This window comes from Spea bombifrons, chromosome 1 (genome assembly GCF_027358695.1).
Source record: "Spea bombifrons isolate aSpeBom1 chromosome 1, aSpeBom1.2.pri, whole genome shotgun sequence".
In the NCBI taxonomy this organism is placed as follows: Eukaryota; Metazoa; Chordata; class Amphibia; order Anura; family Pelobatidae; genus Spea; species Spea bombifrons.
The window spans coordinates 5,234,064-5,251,582 of NC_071087.1; the positions used below are offsets into that span (position 1 = coordinate 5,234,064).

Here is a 17,519-nt window from a genome sequence, read left to right on the forward strand (position 1 = left end):
ATGGACTGTAAGCTCACAGGACCAGTGCACTCTCCTCCTTCTGTACTGATTAACAGAGTGCAAGCTCACAAGCCGAGTGCTCTCTCCTCCTCCTATTCCAATTAATAGATTGTAAGCTCACAGGCCCAGTGCCCTCTCTTCCTCCTGTTCCAATGAATAGACTGTAAGCTCAGAGGCCCAGTGCCCTCTCTTCCTCCTGTTCCAATGAATAGACTGTAAGCTCACAGGCCCAGTGCCCTCTCTTCCTCCTGTTCCAATGAATAGATTGTAAGCTCACAGGCCCAGTGCCCTCTCTTCCTCCTGTTCCAATGAATAGATTAATAGAGTGTAAGCTTGCATGACCGGGGTCCTCTCCTTCTGTTACAATTAATAGATAGCAAGCTCATCCGCCCAGTGCCCTCTCCTTCTTCTGTACTCATTAACAGAGTATAAGCGCACAAGCCCAGCGCCCAGTCTTCTGTTCCAACCAAAAATTGCAAGCTCACAAGCCCAATGTCCTTTCCTCCTTCCGTTCCAATAGATTGGCAGCTCATCCGCCCAGTGCCCTCTCCTTCTGTACAAATGAATAGATTGGAAGCTCACATGACCAGGGCCCTCTCTTCCAATGATACAAGCGCAGGCTGGATATGAGAGGCCCCGTGGTCTTTACGCTCGCGCATGCTGTGGCCCCCGGGCCCCAATCGGCTGCTGGGTGTGTAAGGATTGGTTATGGCCAGCATATGCCAGGCCCATCCGTTGTAACAATGCTACGGTATCTGCTGGCGCTGTATAATGTTCTACTTCTATGCCCCCCACCAGACATGCAACGAGCCAATTTGGTTTAAATAAACAAATAAAACCCTACTAATTATTTGCTAACGGAAATGATAAAAAAAACACACAATTTTAATGGTATAATAATTAAAAAAATAAAATAAAAAGGCAGGTGTTTGAGCCCGCCGATTAAAAACGCGGCACGGAACCCGCGATGTTTCTCGTAATTAGGATAGAAACGGAGAATCGCTGGTTGAAATATTTTAGTAAAGATGCTTTAATCGGCGTTTCAAATCAATTAGTGTGTTGTCGGTTGCACCAATTTAATATACTTTTCACATTCGGCTTTCTGGTAGAATTACACATTAATATAAATATTTATGTACAATATGTTACTCGGAAACATTCTGGATCCCAAGCTCCTTTACATCGGGAGCGAGCGAGAGCGACGCGGGGAAGGGGAACATTATATATGCGTCTCGACAACACTTATTAATTAGCGCGGAGCTGGTAACGCCGCGTGTTGCTCTCGTGTTACCGCATCTGTGCTTCTTAAGAAGATGACATTTTTTTTTTCTCCTGAAGTATTTTTGGGGCATTCAGCGTTACGTTATTACTATTTCTATTAAAAAGCTGTCTGGAGGAAGCTACAGAGCGCTCTGGATTAGGGAAGAGTGACACAGGTCTTGGGGGGGGTAGGACATATTCTGGATTTGGTGAGAAGGACCCGGTTGTTGGTGGGATGTGGGGGTTAAAACGTGTTCTGGATTCTGGGAGTGTTCTTCTGTTGGATGGAAGGTGCTACGAACGTCTTCTAGATTCTCCAAAACGGCTGCAGAAGAATGAGAAGAGGTTTTCTGGATTCTCTCGGTGAAGCCAAGCGGTCTGGAAGGCGGCATCATTGTCTTCTGGATTCTGCAAGACTAGGGCAGCCTTCTCTGTTTTCTGGATTTGGCGGGTGCAAAAGAGCTCTCCAAGCGCCCAGTCTAGGAGAAGGTGTGAATTTATTTTGGATTTTAGAGTGTAGGAATGAGATATATTTCTGGATTCTACAAGAGTAGAGAAGCCATCTGGAGACCGGGGGAAATGTTTTCTGGATCTGGTGGGTGCAGCTGAGAACGTCCCCGCCTCGTAGAAGAAGGTGTAAATATATTCTGGAATCTGTGAGTTTAGCCCCGCCAGCTGGCGGAAACAAACCGTATTCCAGATTCTTTAAGTGCCCTACAGCTGTCCGGTGGATGCGCAGCAATATCCGGTGTGCAGATCCCTACGGCTTAAGCGACTACAGCGACGAGAACTCCTCGCTTCTAGAGCAGCCCAGAACCCAGAGTTATCTGGCTACTCGCAGCATGCATACATTTGTCTATATATAGAATCCTCACAAATTATATAAGAAGGGCTTTCGATAGATACCATTATTTTGATTATATCATCACATTTACTATTAAAAAAAGAAAATGGCCCCATGTGCTATTTTGGCCATCTTTGAAGCCGCCCAGTAGAATTAACCTCCATCAAATCATATATTTTTGAAAACAAGACATACCAGGGTATTTCAAATACCGGTATTTTAACACTTTCCATGCACCAATTCTACACCAGCAGTTGTCAAAGTTTGTGGTAGTATTTTTTTTTCATACGTACTTCAAGTATGAATTTACCGCTCCTGGCATACGTCACTGTCAAACACCCCCCATATGTGTTCTGCAACATCTTCTGTACAGTGATACCACCCATGCATGGGTTTGTCTGGCAATTTGAGGGCTAAAAGGCCACATTTGGGACATGCACAATTCAGTTTTCAACTTGGCATTTTGACATCTGGTCAGCCTGCCCCCATGTCCTATTTGGGACATCATTGAACCCGGCCAATTCAATATCCCCCATCAAAGATAGATTTTTAAAAACTATAAATCTCAGGGTATTTCAAATGCTAACGCTTTCCATGCACTAATTGTACCAACAGCTTTGTGGTAGTATTTGTTTTTTCTTATTGAATTACATTCATAAACTCTGACAAAGGCTGGTGATAGAATATAGAGGCATTTCAGCAACACAATCTGAGCAAAGAAAGAAATCATGTCGATTTAAATCACTAGTCAGTAAGGCTCGATTTAAATCAGGATTTTTAACTATAAAGGGGTTGTTATAATATTTAATATTTGCAACCAGATGAAGATTTCACATTTAAAATAATAACCTATACAGTAATCTCTTGCAAGCGGGGCCCTTATTGCCGTTCAGGATTCCCAATATGTCAGTTATCATTGGTAAATTAACCTTTTGGTTCCCAAATCTAATCGGTCACAAAGGCAAACAGCGTGTAAAATGCAGCAAAAATATATTAGTGGGTTAATGCAGAAAAGCACCGAGTGCTCCTTATTAATATTGCAGTGAGAATAAGAGTCTTTTAACTTGCTTTCAATGCATAATTCAAATTTGGGGAAAATATAAAATATAATATGAATATTGGCATCCCCCTTATCGGAATCAGGGCTTTCAGACAAACTGCTGCTCAAAAAGTGGTATAAAAGCTCGACAATTACACGTCGTCATGGCAGCAGACTCGGTTAATGGAATCGATTCCTTATAGAACAGAAGACTTATAAATAATTTGCAGTCTTTGGGTCTGGACACCACAATAGTGGAACGGATACGGTGGGAGACTGGGGTTAATGGGGTAGAATTAGAGGAAGGGGTTGTCACTAGTGGGGTACTTCGGTATTGGGACTGGTACGTTTTAATGTTTTTATTAGTATATTACAGAAGGTCTTCACGGTGAGGAAGGTGTTTTTGGAGAGGATACAAAGGTCTGTAATGAGTTTCATGTTGATGTAAAAGTCCAGAGTCAGAATTATAGCATTAGGGGCGCCGCTTTCTCAGTGACAACGGAAGGGATTTGAATGAATGCAGACAATGCAATGAAAGCGGACAGGGTGCTGGGTTGTATAGCGAGAGGCATTAGTGGCAGGAAGAGGTGGGTTTGCTGCCCAGAGTATTGGGGGAAGTAGAGAGGGTGGGGGGTGTCAAATAGAAACATTTAAATACAGAAAGGGATTTACCAACGTACAGGAGGGAGGTTTATTTGAAAGAAGGAGCAATGTTAGAACAAGAGCCCATTATCTAAAATTAGAGGGTGAGACGCTTAGATGTAATGTAAGGAAGTTACTGAAAGGGTAGTAGATAAATGGAACAGTCTCCCAGAAGAGGTGGGGGATGATAGAGTGAGGGAATTTAAACAGGAATAAAGCGATCCTCACTATGGGAACAGATCAAGGTTTGAATCCCCTACATCAGTAAGAAGTCTGCGTATCTACGATTAGATATGGAGGGTGTCCAGGGTGCCTCTATTTGGAGGTTTAATACTGGAAAGTGCGCAGCTTGATGTAGACGCGATTAGATACACGTCGGGTACAGCACTAACAGCGCAGAGTACACCCCACACACCTTGTTGGTAAAGCAATGAACGGCAGAATGTCCTTGAACGGCAGATTAAAAGATGCTTTTCCACGAAGTACCCCCAGATCAGTGCTACATCTTGGAAAGATCGGTTTCTTTTACTTATCTGCCATTTTATTTTTCTCCCCAACGCGGTCACATACAAACGGACACCTTAAAAGGTTTACTGAGATACTGGAGCTGCTTAGAAACAGAGTCCTGTCATTCCTCCAAAGCTCCTCCTCTATGTATTACATCACAGCAGTCTGACCTACCACAGCTCATTTTCAAAAGCTTAGACCTTCAAGCAAACGCCCCTTCGGTGTCAGACAGCTGCAGCAGAGCAGCGCAGAGGGAACAAACAGAGAGGGACTGCGTCTCCTGCAAAAAATAACCTGCGTAGGAAGTCTGAAACCCGGCGTCGTCTACTCATCAATCCGCCCGCTGCAAAAAGGGGGATTATATTTAGATATTTTCGTTATTTTTTCTATTAGATCCCAAGTTTAGGGGGTCGTCTTATAATCGAGCAATTAGGAAATAATAATAATAATAATAATCTAGCTTTGCGACGAGAAGTCTGTCTCTTCCATGCGCAGACCGGGGGTCCTACCTCTTTGTCGGTGACTCCAGGGGGCAGCGTCCCGTGTTTGTAATCTTCCAGCAGCTGGATGGCTTCCTGAAGACGGATCTGTGAACCAAGCAGACGCTGGACGTTATTTCTACTCGATTTCCTCATGTGAGAACATGCGCAGATTATTATTCTTATTATATTTATATACAATATAAAGGACGGCGGCTCCCCACCGCGACATCGGTATCATCGCTTTAAGACATCATGTGGCTCGTATCATAGAACACTACGCTGTATAATGTTTCATGCTCCCTCCCGGGCCGGGGATTCCGTTCCCTTTTGGGTTTTTGGTCTGAATAACGGAATTCGAATAAAACGCTCGGAGACCCTATTCTCGGTCATCGCTCCCGCTATGCAGACCGTACTCTTCCTCTCCTGTAATTGTCCAATAAATTAACACCCTTAATTAATGTAATTAACCCTTCGTGCAGTGTCAGGCTTTCATCCGCGGAGCACGAGAGTTAAAAAAGCTTTCTTAATAAAAAATACTTAACTTTCTGCGTTTTTATGTCTTAAACGCCGGCGGCTCCCTGGGGGGGGGGGTTTGGGGTTGTTGTTCAGCACTCTGGACAGCTCCATCCAAACCTAAAAGGTTACGGCTGCACAACACGTAGAGCTGGGGGGCGCCGCCATAAATAATTCTGTGTATTTTATACACACTCACCGGACACTTTATTAGGTACACCTGCTCAATTGCTTGTTAACACAAAACAGCTAATCAGCCAATCACATCGCAGCAACTCAATGTATTCAGGCAGGTAGACGCGGTCAAGACAACTTCCTGAAGTTCAAACCGAGCATCAGAACGGGGAGGAAAGGGGATTTCAGTGACTCTGAACGCGGCGTGGTGGTTGTTGGTCCTGGACGGGCCGGTCTGAGTATTTCAGAAACTGCTGATCTACTGGGATTTTCACCCAAATCATCTCTGTGATTTACAGAGAACGCTCAGAAAAAGAGAAAATATCCAGCGAGCGGCGGCTGTGTGACGGAAATGCCTTGCTGGTGTCAGAGGAGAGAACGGGCAGACAGAAAGACAACAGTGACTCAAATAACCGCTCGTTCCACCCAAGGCCTGCAGAATCCCCTCTCTGAACCCACAAATTTAAAGCAAAAATTCATACCCATCTGAGTTCCGGTCCTAAAACAAGACTTAAAAGAATGAGGTTATAAAAGGGCAAAAATCGAACCAAATAACATCGTTCTAATAACTCTACTATAGCACAAGCCATTAGCTGCGTGCCCTAAAACCAGGTTTATTTTAGAGTTCATCTGCTATACCTGGATCTTGAGCAGCAGTAAAGGTGTGCCAGCTCACGAGCTACAACTCTCAGAATCCTCAGCCGTACCGCATGCAGCAATATACAGACACGGAAGTGATAGCAATGACGCCCGGCGGGTTTATTTACTAAAGGGAGAGTCGGCAGGGGAATTCTGGTTTTAACTCCATGACTCTCACTAAAAATGATGAAGGTCCAACCACGGTGAGCTTCTGCAGCAGGATGAGCTTGGTGGGCCCTGCGTAATGTATAATTAAGTCAGAGAGCGTTTTCTTCAGTCTTCTCTACATTATAAGGGGCCAGCTCAGCTCTTCTTGGACAGACCGCACCGGAGGTCACAGTATATTACCGGCTCTACGTCCTCCATCATCTCGAAGGGAGCTTCTTTACACTTTGCAAGCCGTTTAACCAGGACCCCCTTTAATACAGATTGGACCCTAGGCAAGCATATCCCTCGGCCCCCCGAATGCTCCATAACAAGCAATCACACCCCCAACCAACCAAAAAACACATGCTGTGGGCCCCCCAGGAACGACTGGACCCTGGACAGCTGCCCCACATTTACCCAAATACTTCTCAGCTGTCCTTTAGGAAAACGGCAACATCCGTTATTAGATTGTAAGCTCTTGCGAGCCGGGCCCTCGTTACACACTGTATCAGGTTGTCTTTGTTTGTCAGACCCATCTTAAATGTATGGACTGTAGGAAGCGCCGTGGGAATTATTGGTGCTATGTAAATATAACAATAATAATAATAATAATGAATAATGAATAATAAAACAGACCTTTTTTTCCTTTGTATATTTTAGGCTGTATGAAGGATGGTGTTGGGGGGTTTATGCTGGGGGGGTACATTTTTTATATCTATATTTAATTATAAAGCACTATCGTTGTATTGAAGGGAAAGCGCTGGCGTCACACTGCTAGAGCGTCAGCTCCTAGGCCGAGAACACAAACAAGAGAGAAGAAACCCGAAGTTTTTTTTATTTAATAAATGGCCGCTCCGTCTCCCGTTAACGAGGATTACGTTCCGTGAAACTCCTTTGTCTTCTTAGGACTTTTGGCTCTAAACGGTCTCATTTGGAGCTCAAAGCCTTCCGTCCTCTTGTTCGCCTGTCAATAGTTACTATAACAACCAAGGCGCGATCTGCGGAATGGGGTAGTGGAGGTGGGGAGGGGGGTTCCAGAGGAGATGTTTGTATGCAGATCAGCCGTCTGTTTGCTGCCGCGGCAGATTAGGGTATGCAGTAACTGGAGATGTGAAAGATCAGTGCGGTACACGGCGGGACCAGCGCTCCCACCTCCAGAATGACTTCCAGACAAGGAGTATTTAGTAAATTGTACAGCGTGGAGGACCCTCTCTCATGCATGTTTAAATTCCCCCACTGTATTGGGAGGCAGTTACATCTCTCCACTACCCTCTCAGTAAAATAAAACTCCCTTACATTCCATCCTCTGACCCTCTAGTGTTAGATTCCGGTCTCTCGTTGTAAACGTATTGAGGCTGCCAAACATTGATCCATGCAAGATAATATTCAGACACCGCGAGGGTGAAATCTGAACTCCACTCTAGTGTCATTATCCAAAAGTGCTAAAACCTAGTCCTACACGGGCCTTTGCTGCATGATTATTCCTCCCCATGAAACTACTCCTCATGCAAAATTACCTAAGTATAAAATAATCATAATATTAAAAATGCTCCTACACGTTCCTGAACAGAGGCTACTACCGCTACACGTTCCTGAACAGAGGCTACTACCGCTACACGTTCCTGAACAGAGGCTACTACCGCTACACGTTCCTGAACAGAGGCTACTACTGCTACGCGTCCCTGAACAGAGGCTACTAACGCTACGCGTCCCTGAACAGAGGCTACTAACGCTACGCGTCCCTGAACAGAGGCTACTACCGCTACGCGTCCCTGAACAGAGGCTACTACCGCTACGCGTTCCTGAACAGAGGCTACTACCGCTACGCGTTCCTGAACAGAGGCTACTACCGCTACGCGTTCCTGAACAGAGGCTACTACCGCTACGCGTTCCTGAACAGAGGCTACTACCGCTACGCGTTCCTGAACAGAGGCTACTACCGCTACGCGTTCCTGAACAGAGGCTACTACCGCTACGCGTTCCTGAACAGAGGCTACTACCGCTACACGTTCCTAAACAGAGGCTACTACCGCTACACGTTCCTAAACAGAGGCTACTACCGCTACACGTTCCTGAACAGAGGCTACTACCGCTACACGTTCCTGAACAGAGGCTACTACACACACGTTCCTGAACAGAGGCTACTACCGCCACACGTTCCTGAACAGAGGCTACTACTGCTACGCGTTCCTGAACAGAGGCTACTACCGCTACACATTCCTGAACAGAGGCTACTACCGCTACACGTTCCTGAACAGAGGCTACTACCGCTACACGTTCCTAAACAGAGGCTACTACCGCTACGCGTTCCTGAACAGAGGCTACTACCGCTACACGTTCCTAAACAGAGGCTACTACCGCTACACGTTCCTAAACAGAGGCTACTACCGCTACGCGTTCCTGAACAGAGGCTACTACCGCTACACGTTCCTGAACAGAGGCTACTACCGCTACACGTTCCTGAACAGAGGCTACTACACACACGTTCCTAAACAGAGGCTACTACCGCCACACGTTCCTGAACAGAGGCTACTACTGCTACGCGTTCCTGAACAGAGGCTACTACTGCTACGCGTTCCTGAACAGAGGCTACTACCGCTACACATTCCTGAACAGAGGCTACTACCGCTACACGTTCCTGAACAGAGGCTACTACCGCTACACATTCCTAAACAGAGGCTACTACCGCTACGCGTTCCTGAACAGAGGCTACTACCGCTACACGTTCCTGAATAGAGGCTACTACCGCTACACGTTCCTGAACAGAGGCTACTACCGCTACACGTTCCTAAACAGAGGCTACTACCGCTACGCGTTCCTGAACAGAGGCTACTACCGCTACACGTTCCTAAACAGAGGCTACTACCGCTACGCGTTCCTGAACAGAGGCTACTACCGCTACACGTTCCTGAACAGAGGCTACTACTGCTACGCGTCCCTGAACAGAGGCTACTACCGCTACGCGTTCCTAAACAGAGGCTACAAAACCTAAAACCTTTTTCCGATAGGGGTTAATATCTAAATTTATCTCCAAATGCGCTTTTCCAGCCACCAACCCCTCATTTATTAAGAGTTGCAGCTCAGATGCCTGTAATATTCACAGAAACGCCATAACAGGGCAGGGTTGTTTTTTTGTTTAACTTTCCTTTTTTATTCAGCCCAACCGGTTGTCGGTGCCAGGCGGTGAGATTCCAATCTTCGCAGCTAATCGAGGCCGCGACGAGCAGATTAATTGGGATGACGCGGTCCAACCGCGGTCACTAACGCCGTTTTAATTCGTTGAGATTTGATGTAACCCCCGACCCTCTTGCTCCAGCATTTCTCCTGCTTTGTTTCTATCACATCCTCTCTCTTCCAAGTTCCTCTCGTCTTTCCTGATATTTTTTTTTATCACACAAACCATTCCCCATTTTCTTAGCCCCACGAGACCTTCACACGAAGGTAGACGTCCTGCAGCGAACACGTCTGTCGTCGAGACGTCCTGCGTGGTTCTCTCTCTGGAACACGCTTCATCAAGGCGTCACTGTGATCTTCAGCCTGCGCGCCGGATCAGTAGCTGGGAAAGCTGGCGCGTTCGGCCGTGAATGGGCTTTAATTATCGACTCATTCCGCCCCGCTACAAAAAAGAAGCGTCCGGCTGGGAAGAGCGCCCTGCACCGACTGCACCGACTCCGCCGCCGAAAAGAACAGGACTGGCGAGAAGACGCGATGAACGGGGAGAAAACCGGCCCCGGAGACGCCGTCCTTCAGAAAAGAAACAGCATTTAAAGGCACCGGCCACGTACACACGCAACCACTAGAAAGACTCCGAGCAAACCCGCCGGTAGTTTCGATAGCTGGAAACCGATGGGCCCATTTAACACTTTCAGTGCCAGTTGATGGAATCATTTAACCTCCAGAGGCTCCGGATCCAAAGAACCTTCCATGGAGACGCTTATTCAGAACGAAGCAGAGTAGATGGTAAAAAAAAAAAAAGAAACACACACACATATAGACACACACACACACACACACACACACTTTAGGGAGAAGCTGCAGCCTCACAACTCCTCCATGTCCGGAAGCAGCCAATCAGCGCCAGGAAAGAGCACCAATTGAAACGGCCCGCAGAATTCACCAAGCTGGTGCCGGGACTTGCTTTAAAGTACATATAATGGCTGGAGTTCCCCTCTAAAGGACTTATTGAATGGGACTTGAGAAAAATGAGCCCGTTACCCACCTGCAGTCTGCATATTTCATAAGCGCTTTATTCTATACAGGCCGAAGTGCCGAGTAAATCGCTCGCCGAGTGTCATATTAACGTTCTCTGACGCCGCGTCTCTTCCCGCCGTGTCTCCGAGTTATTGCGCCGATCTCCGCTCGCTCTAACGAAGACTTTCCAGCTGCGTGTTAACGGTCTGTCTAAGTCACGTCGAATAAATGAGCCCCGATAAAAATATCTGCTGCGCCCACTTGGTTTCCCCGGTGGAGCTTAATTAAACGGCAATTAAAACCATAATTCTGATGACTTTACCCTCGCACATTTCAAGGAATAAGCGAGCACCCGGGGGGGGGGGTGAGAGATTTAGGCCCTTTGGGTGTGGGGGGGGTACATGTCATGGAGCAAATTCTGGTTATCAAACAGCAAACTTCAGCCTTTGGAATAATACGTGGAACACAGCGGGGTTTATTCACTAAACTGAGCGTCAAGAGAGTTTGCAGGACAGTTGTGGTAACATCTCATTGACTATTATTCCTCGAAGAAGGAATCCAGCTTCCAAGGTGAGCCGGCCCCTGTATAATGTATAACTCAAAGGGTGCGGAGAATTGAAAGGAATCTCACCCATTTTACTAAAACGCAGCGGAAGCAAAGTCAAGGAGCTGAAGCCGTAAAACCCCCCCCCATGAAGAGACCCCAATAATAGTGAGATCAGCCAATGAAGACGGAGTATCCATACCTCAGACACAAAGAGCGTGCGGGGGTCCATGACATCGAGGAAGTGGCGGAATCTCCCGTAGAACGTGCTCTGCAAGAGACAAAAAGAATTCAACGGTTACCGGCTCCGGGTGTCACTATTACCGGGACCGCGAGAACCTCCGGGGATTCAACAACACGAGACAGGGGGAGCAAGAAGAGACCGCAGCCGCGATCAATCCCACGCGCAGGGACATGACGGCAATCAACATCAAATTCACGATCAAAGCGGAGATCTAGAACGTGGAGTTTAGCGTACAGGTCGGCGACATTCTAACAATACAATTTAACGTTAAATTAGATGAAATCCTTGTATGGAAGCCAAATTCTCGGAGCCAGAAAACGTCTTCCTCACCCTGGAACGTAAACGATCGCTAAGACCCTCGGACGAGGGGAAGCCCGGAGTGACGATTACTTTGGCCCCGAATCTGTATTTATTTATTGATTGATAGACCGCTCCATCTTTTATTAGATTTTTTCCCAACATTTTATGTATTTAGGCTGCGGATTTTGCTGGCCCCCGCGGCAACGCCTTCGTCACGAGGCACCGTCATACAGCTCCGCGGAATATGATGGCGCCGTTTACATCAATGAATAGGAACGAGACGGATAATGCTGGCAACGGAATACAAATCCTTCAACGGGGGGCTTCAACACATGTGCGGGACCCTCGTGATATACAATATCTCTATATAAATAAATTGAATTTAAATCTGGCAAAGTTTATTAAAAACAACATAAATAGTGCAAGCACCTAGACTATTTAACCTAGCTTTAACCCATTCACTGCTGGAGGCTTTGGTAAACATTAAAATGAATATAGTCTCCTGTATGACAGGCTGGCTTGCGTGACGGGTACACGGCTGGGACACGGACCGATGGAATCTGACGTCACAGTTACCGATTAGTACATTTATTCACTAAAGGGACCTTTGTGGTTTCAATTGGCCCACTTCACTATTCATCATGAAGGGCCCGGGCTGCCCTGTATAATGTATAACTATATTTAACGATGCATTTTTTAGATCACACATCCAAATGTAAGCACAGAGAACTTTTTACAGGACCCGTTTCGCCTGAAATCATCGAAGCCGTCGCACTTCTCTCCTCTTTATCCAAACTCCTGGACTAACAGCAGATCCCTGCTTTAAAAATAACCCGGATGCATGAAAAGGCTGCGCATGTTGCATGTAAATGAGCACGGTCCTCAAGAAAAAGTAGAATTCTCCTGGGTCGGTGCCCCTGCGTCCTGCCAAAAACCCGAGCATCAGCTGCAAAGTCTGTCAAAAGGACCGTGCAATATGTCTACCCCCCCCCACTCACTCACTCACTCGCTCGCTCGCTTTCCAGATCAGACATCATGGTTCACGGCCGCCGCACACATGCTTCCGCTCCACAACACCCAACGGGAACCCTTCATCTGCCTGCAAACGCCTGTACAATTTCAAGGTGCATATAACATATACATATACATATACATATATATATATATATACATACATACATACACACACATATATACACACACACACACACGCACTACCACTTCAAAGTTTGGGGTAGCTTAGAAATGTTCTTGTTTTTTTTTTTGAAAGAAAAGGAGATTTTGTCCTCTAAATTAACATGAAACAGATCAGAAATCCAGCGCAGACGGGGTTAATGTTCTAAATGACTTCTGTAGCTGGAAACAGCTGATTTTTACTGGAATCCCTTCATAGGAGTACAGAGGTCTTTATCACTCCCATTACTCCTGTGTCCCAGTCGCCCTTTATCACTCCCATCACTCCTGTATTCCAATAGCCCTTTATCACTCCCATCACTCCTGTGTTCCAACGGCCCTTTATCACTCCCATCACTCCTGTATTCCAATAGCCCTTTATCACTCCCATCACTCCTGTGTTCCAACGGCCCTTTCTCACTCCCATCACTCCTGTGTCCCAACGGCCCTTTATCAAAGGCCAATTGATGGTTAGAAACCCCTTTTGTATTTGTTACAGCCAGAAACTTCCTTGTTTTCCATTAAAAAAGTGAAGTGACCCCAAACCTTTGACCTTTAGTGTATATAGTTTTTATAGCCGGCCAAGCAGATAACCCGATGATTAGAACACAGAATTTTAGAACACAGCCATTAAAAAATATAAAGGACGCCACAAACCTCATATCATCCGACTATAATCGAATATTTTATAGAGATTTTGTAACAAATTATCGGCACCAAAACAAACGCTGCAGCATTGTATGTACTGCGCTGTGGAATATGACAGCGCTATATAGAAGAAAAAAGAAGAAAAAAAAGGATTTTTATAGAAATGTCTCGTATAGATCTGTTGTGTAAAATTATACATAAACTGTAAGCGCCTATTCTTTCTGCAAGTCCAAAACGTTATGTGCTGCACTACTTGGTATGTCTGTATTGTACAGCGCTGTGGAATATGGTGGCGCTATATATATATATATATACATACATACATATACACACACATATATATATACACACACACACACACACACCAACCAAAAAACAACAGGACAGCCATGCAATTCATTATAAATAACATTATTTTATTCAGATATATCAGTCGCTGGTCTCGTCTCAGGAGCCGTACGCCAATCTCATGCATGTTTAATACCCTCGCTGCGTTACCCTCTACCACTTCTGCTGGGAGGCTGTTCCACTTAACCACCACCCTCTCCTTAAAAGTAAAACTTCCTTACATCCAACCTGGGCCTCTGATCCTCTATCTTACGGCCTCTCGTTCCACCATTCCTCCCTTTACGGCAGCATCTTTCTTCTCTCTCCCCGTCACCCCCCAGATCTGTCGTTATCTTCCTCATCTCAGAGAAGAATCATTAATACATAGTCAGGGGCGCTGCCTTGTTTACAAGCAGCTGAGTTCAGCGATTAGCAAACTGGCATCTTGGCAAGTAAGCCGCCAGGCTGGGCTCGTGGTCAGGAAAGGAAGGAGTCTTCCCCGGATCCGCCGCAGACTTTGGAAGGATTTCTCCGTCATAAGGAAAGTTCGCGTTTATTTAATACAATCGAGTCCTCGTTGGTCTCCCTCCTAACAAAACACTGGAACCGCCTGTTCCCAATCACACAGCACCCAACAGCATCCAAACACGGCTAGAACACGGCGAGACGGCGCGACGCACCCCTTCGCTGCCAGCAGAAAGCCAACACATCACTGCCATTATTATTATTTCTATAGCTCCAGTAATTCCTGCAGCACATCCTGCAGTCCCTACGTTCAAAGAGTCTGACAAAACTACAACCAACCGGCTAAGACGAGACGATACATCAGGCAATGAGGGCCCGGCTCGCAAGAGCTTACAATCTAGACCTCGCAGTGCAGTAATACGCGACCCGCAATCAGCGAGGTGTTTTAGGCTCCCACGTTCAGCCGGTTGGTTTATAGGCAGAGACGTTTAAACTGTTGTGGGGTCTTTTCTGCCAGCCAGGGCTATTAAAGAGACAGGTTAACCCCTTCAGAGAAGTTTATTCCAAAGGAGGAGAAACGTTACAAGAATCTAACACGAGAGAGGTACAAGGTGACATGCAATGGAAGGACGGTGGTAGATAAGTGGAACAGCCTCCCAGCAGACGTGGTAGAGGGTAATACAGCGAGGGAATTAAACAGGCATGAGGTAGGGATATACCTTATATATTCTTGCGTAACTGGACTAGATTTAGGGTAAAAAAAGTTTCCTTCTTTGGGTTTTCAAGTCAAAAGAAAAAAAACAAAACTAGTGCAAAGGTGACTGTAACCAAGGAAACCGGGAAGTTATTGCCCAGCTGTATATTGTGCTTTACTTTATAGAGCGTGTTCAAACCCTGCCCTACATACTCTGCACACGCCAAGCCGTGTCCGGCCGCACGTATCACGCCGCTTTAATGCGTGTCCTGAAATACACGGCCATAGAACGTAACGGAGACCGGCTTCATTCCACTCACACAGATTATCCCCGGTCACACGCTCCGCGTACTAACCCACAGCAGCACATTGTTACTTATTAATGTATATAGCACCATCATACTCCGCAGCGCGGTACAACAGGTACACAGAACGAGCAGAGCACCCTGTGGTGAGGAGAGGAGTCCACATCACGCTTCAAATACACGCCACTAATATGATTCTATATGGATGGATGGGTGGGTATGGATATGTGTGTATGTATGTATGTATGTATGTATGTATGTATGTGGGGATGTATGTATGTATGTATGTATGTATGTATATACTGCCCCAAGAGCTGCAGCCCACGAGCACAACATGAGTTTTATACGTTAGTAACGTTGTTAGTCATTTAGGTGCATTTTAACCCTAAAGGAACAGGAAAAAGAATACATGCAACCCGCGTGTCCGTGTGACTGAAGCATAATGTACACTAAATGCAAAGTGACATCTGTTACCCAAGAGGGTGCTGTGTCCGGTATGTATGTTCACACACGCCAGGTCACACACAATATGTACTGTATGTATGTTCCTGTTTCCAGATTACAAACACACATGACATGTATGACCATTCCCATAGTGTATGCTACCTACACACACACACACTGTGTACATGTGTGACAGCCCCCCCACAGGGTACATGTATGAGAGCCCACACACACACACACAGAGTACATGTCTGACAGCCCCCCCATACACACAGAGTACGTGTGACAGCCCCCCCACACACACAGAGTACATGTGTGACAGCCCCCCCCACACACACAGTACATGTGTGACAGCCCCCCACACACACACAGAGTACATGTGTGACAGCCCCACACACACACACAGAGTACATGTGTGACAGCCCCACACACACACACACACAGAGTACATGTGTGGCAGCCCCACACACACACACAGAGTACATGTGTGGCAGCCCCCCACACACACACACAGAGTACATGTGTGACAGCCCCCCCACACACACACAGAGTATATGTGTGACAGCCCCCCACACAGAGTACATGTGTGACAGCCCCCCCCCCACACACAGAGTACATGTGTGACAGCCCCCCACACACACACACAGGGTACATGTATGACAGCGCGCCCCCACAGACACACTGTGTACGCGTATGGCAGCCCGCATTGTATACACTGATGCCCGGGTATAGCAGTCCTAATTTCCTCCGTAACCACACACCTAACGGTCCTGTCACTGACAGTCCGCGTCTTACGTTAAGCCACCCCCATTTCTAAGGGTGCACCAATCCCTGCTGCCACCGTATACTGAGTTGTAAAAGAGTTATCCAATCCCATGGCAGAATGCAGGCGCGTGGGCGCGGCTCCTTGTGTGAGGAGACCGGCGGAGGTCAGGACTGCGGAGACGCAGCCGCTCTGAGCCCTTCACATCACGTACCTGCTCGAAGCGGGGTTTGCCAAGCAAGAAGGGCGGGTATCCAGTCGCGTCCGCCATGTCCACCGCTGTTTGCTGTGTGGGGACGGTTAGCGGGCGCTGCGTATCCCCGCCGCGGGGGTTGCCGGGAGATGTAGTCCTTGCGGGAAGTTCCCGTCGCTCCATGGCCGCATCGCCCTGGCAGCCGCTGTGCGAGTGAGCTCGGCTAGCTGCGCGCGCGTCTAAGAAAGCCAAGTACCTGACAGAGACCCTGCGGCGCGTGACGTCAGACGTAGTCCCCGCCCCGGAGACTCCTGGGAGATGTAGTCTTTGCGCAGCTTTCTACCTGGCAGAGGTCATGTCAGGATCCGGGTGTTTAACAAGCAAGCAGCCTGAGAGTGCGAGGCGCCCGTGGCTTGCTGCATGCATGAAGACATGCATGCAGCTTTAATCAGAGACATCATCATGCATCATGCTGGACAGCGCTGACTTTAAAGGGGCACCCATGCCAATCATATAATATCATATCATATGCATAGCATATACATAGCATAGCTGAGAGGCCCCTTTAAATTTACGCAGTGCCACCCCTGCGAATGCATGGGGGTGGATTCTACAGCCCCCCCAAACATGCAGTTGCCCCAAATATTTCCTATGCAGGGGGTCGCACACAAGTCTTTGACGTGATATGCTTACCGTCAGTCAGCTCCCGCGGTGGCTTGGCACCTGCTGGGAGCGGCACTCTAATCAGACCCCCATGCGCATGCACAGCATTGATTTCAATGGGAGCACTTTGCAATGGAAGCTGCAGCAATAGGGCTGCTGCTTCTATCTTTTTTATCCCCCTCCCCATTTGTATAAAGAACGCAGACATGTAACATGTCCCCCGATCACATGGCAACGCAGTATGGTTCATGGTCGTAACAGTAAATGTTAGCAGAGAAACAAGGGTGATCACATCGGCCGTGTTTTCCAGGACACATA

At 47.0% G+C, this 17,519-nt stretch overlaps 1 protein-coding gene across 1 annotated transcript in view; it reads right to left on the bottom strand.

Moving 5' to 3' along the window:
- SFXN5 (sideroflexin 5) overlaps positions 1–16,770 on the bottom strand; it is a 76,315-nt gene extending 59,545 nt beyond the window's left edge. The window contains exons 1-3 of the mRNA XM_053458098.1: positions 16,560–16,770; positions 11,185–11,253; positions 4,802–4,879 (exon numbers count right to left, since the gene is read on the bottom strand). Of these exons, the coding sequence (XP_053314073.1) occupies positions 4,802–4,879; positions 11,185–11,253; positions 16,560–16,721 (309 nt within the window). The 5' untranslated portion in view covers positions 16,722–16,770. The remainder of the gene's footprint in view (positions 1–4,801; positions 4,880–11,184; positions 11,254–16,559) is intronic.
- Positions 16,771–17,519: the final 749 nt, after the last annotated feature.